Source organism: Lathyrus oleraceus, chromosome 5, assembly GCF_024323335.1.
Source record: "Lathyrus oleraceus cultivar Zhongwan6 chromosome 5, CAAS_Psat_ZW6_1.0, whole genome shotgun sequence".
NCBI classification, from domain to species: domain Eukaryota; kingdom Viridiplantae; phylum Streptophyta; class Magnoliopsida; order Fabales; family Fabaceae; genus Lathyrus; species Lathyrus oleraceus.
Genome location: NC_066583.1, coordinates 513,775,848 through 513,779,252, shown reverse-complemented (window position 1 = coordinate 513,779,252; position 3,405 = coordinate 513,775,848). Strand labels below are relative to the sequence as shown.

The window sequence follows — 3,405 nt, the reverse complement described above, 5'->3', positions numbered from 1 at the left end:
ACAAAGCTAGACTTGTTGCTCAAGGATACACTCAAATCGAAGGGGTTGATTTTGATAAGACTTTTGCCCCTGTTGCTCATCTTGAGTCAATAAGACTACTGTTATGAGTGGCTTGTTTGCTTAAATTTAAGTTATTTAAAATGGATGTGAAAAGTGTATTCTTAAATGGGTACTTGAATGGAGAAGTACATGTTGAACAACCCAAGGGGTTCATAGATCCTAACTTTCCAGATCATGTTTACAAACTAAGGAAAATTCTATATCGATTAAAGCAAGCACCTAGGGCCTGGTATGAAAGGCTCACTGAGTTTCTTGTCAACAATGGATATAGGAAAGGAGGAACAGACAAGAGATTACTTTTTACAGAAGAGCGTGGTAAACTCATGATAGCTCAAATATATATTTATGACATTATATTTCTAGGGATATCAAACCAGATGGTCCAACATTTTGTCAGGCATATGCAATCTGAATTTGAAATAAGTCTTGTTGGTGAATTGACTTACTTTCTTGGGCTCCAAGTCAAATAAATGGATGACATTATCTTTATCTCTCAAAGAAAGTATACTAAGAGTATAGTGAAGAAGTTTGACATAGAAAATGCTAGTCATAAAAGGACACATGCACCAATCCACTTGAAATTGACTAAAGATGAAAAAGGTGTAAATATGGATCAAAGTCTGTGCATGAGTATGATTGATAGTTTGTTGTATCTTGTAGCTAGCAGACCTGACATTACATTTGTTATAGGAGTATGTGCAAGGTATAAGTCTGAACCCAAAATGAGTCATATTACTCAAGTAAAAAGGATCCTGAAGTATATCAATGGAACTAGTGACTATGGAATGTTGTATTCTCATAATTCAAATCCTTTTCTTATAGGATATTATGATGCAGATTGGGCAGGCAATGTTGATGATATAAATAGCACTTCTGGGGGATGTTTATTCTTGGGAAATAATATTATATCTTGGTTCTTCAAGAAGCAAAATAATGTGTTTTTATCTACGGTTGAGGCTGAATATATTGCAGCAGAAAGCAGTTGTTCTCAATTAATTTGGATGAAACAAATGTTAGAAGAATGCAATGTCCAACAAGATGTCATGACATTGTATTGTGACAACCTAAGTGCTATTACATTTCCAAGATTCCTATTCAGCACATTAGAACTAAACATATTGATATCTGTCATCATTTTATTAGGGATCTTATTAAAGACAAATTCGTTACTCTTGAGAATGTAACCACTAATAAGCAACTGGCAGATATCTTTACTAATGCCTTAGATGAAAATCAGTTTGAAAAGTTAAGGGGCGATTTGGGAATTTGCGTGCTTGAAGAATTATAGCAATTACTGATATGGAGATATGGAAATCAATTTTTCTCTTCCCTCCACTTAATGGTGCATAAAACTCAAGGAATATCATTACAACTTTTCCTTATTTTCCCAAGGTGTCATCCTAGCTATTTTGTAAACATCATTCATACCACCTTCTTTATCCTCTCTCTTAAACTCACTCTCAGTCACTCTCATCTCTCTGTCTTCTATTTATAGTCCATACCTAAAAACTCCAAAATGTCTCAACCTTCTGTCTCAACTCCTAGAGAGCACACCAAGGAGCAATCGAACCCTAAAAATGTTGTTACTGAGATAAATCTCTCTTATGTTATTACTGATGTCATTCCCCTCTCGATAGATCTTGTCCATGCAACCCCTATAAGGAAGGCTAGAACATCTGCTTCGAGGAAAGGTAAACCCTATAAAGTAAGTACCTCTTCCTCTCCATCCATGTTTGCTAAAATGTAAAAACTCTTGAACCTTCTACTGTTGTAAAGAAACCTCATTCTATGACTAGTCTGTATGTTGATCCCATTAGTGTTGAACCTAATGTTGGTGTTTCTAAAGATGGTTTTGTTATGTCAAATGTTATGGAAGATGTTGAAGCATATGAAACCAGTAATAGATCTAGGACTGTTACTACTTTGAGTAAATCAAACATGATCGTTGCAGACAGAGACGACGTAGACAAGAATATTTGTGTGTTGATCTCTTAAGTGTTGGGTATTGAACCCAAGAATAATGTTGTGCCAAATGTCTCCACATCCTTGACCCAGTCAGATAACACTACTGAAACCCCCCTGAATAAGTCTGACGTGAATGTATCAACTTTGTCTCCTGAAAAATTGAAAGACAAAGAGGCGTCTAAAGGGATGACTGGTGATTTGGCTGACAAAGATGAAAACTCTATTGAGAAAAAGGATCAATCCACTGTCATAGTAAATGTAAAAGATATGGACTCTGATGATGTACTCATCAATCAAAGACTTGCTCCAGGAATAGCTAAAAGATTGAAGAACAGAAAAGGTCAAGCTATTGAATCCTCCAGCACGCCCTCCAAATCTCTTAGGAAAAGAGTCAGTGTTGGCCCTGCAAAAAATTGGAGCAAGGTTGTTACTCTTGTTCCTAAGAAGAAATACCTTAAGAGGAAGGAAATTCCTTCAGAGTCTAGTGATTTTACCATGATGTCGAACACAATGTTCAGGACATCGTATCTACTTACAAAAAGCAAGCATTTGGGAAGAAGATTCCAGCAAATATTCCTGATGTTCCAATTGACAATATTTCCTTTCACTCTGTGGAGAATTTTTTAAAAATGGAAATTTGTTTATCAAAGAAGATTAGCACTGGAAAGGGAACTGAGAAAAGATTATTTTGAATGCAGAGAGGTGATGAGTCTGATTCAAGAGGCTGGATTAATGAAAACTGTAACTAGATTTAGCAAGTGTTATGAAATGCTTGTTAAAGAATTTATTGTGATTATATCTAAGGAATGTGATAACAAGAGGAGCAAGGAGTTTAGAAAAGTGTATGTCAGTGACAAATGTGTGGATTTTCTCCTGAAATAGTAAATAGGTTTTTGGGTAGAAATGAAGAATAATAAGTTGAACTAGAAGTATCTGACAATGTTATCTGCAGAGAGATTACTGCTAAACAAGTAAAGGAATAGCCTAGGAAAGGGAAGTTGTCTGCAAGTTCCTTGAGTGTGAAGTATGATGTACTTCACATAATTGGAGCTGCTAATTAGGTTCCAACCAATCACACTTACAACATTGCGACATGACTAGGTAAGTTTATTTATATTTTAGGGACCAAGTCAAGTTTTGATTTTGGATCCTATGTCTTTGATCAAACTATGAAGCATGCTGCCTCTTATGCTGTGAAGATGTCAATAGATTTTCCCTCATTAATCTGTGGTGTTATTCTGATTCAACATCCATGCATCTTAATCAGTTCTGACAATATCTGTAAAATGGACCCTCCTCTCTCATTACATTATAGGTTGTTCACTAGGAAACATGTTCCAGACATTGTCTTGACATCTGGACAGACATCTTCCAGGCCTT

The 3,405-nt window shown here is 35.7% G+C and overlaps 1 protein-coding gene across 1 annotated transcript; it reads left to right on the top strand.

Annotated features, from left to right (window-relative positions):
• The first annotated feature begins 530 nt into the window (after nucleotides 1–530).
• Nucleotides 531–1,348, top strand: LOC127081730 (secreted RxLR effector protein 161-like). The gene is made up of 2 exons (XM_051021954.1): nucleotides 531–1,111; nucleotides 1,204–1,348. Exons 1-2 carry the CDS (start codon nucleotides 531–533, stop codon nucleotides 1,346–1,348), a joined length of 726 nt encoding a protein of 241 aa, XP_050877911.1.
• Nucleotides 1,349–3,405: the final 2,057 nt, after the last annotated feature.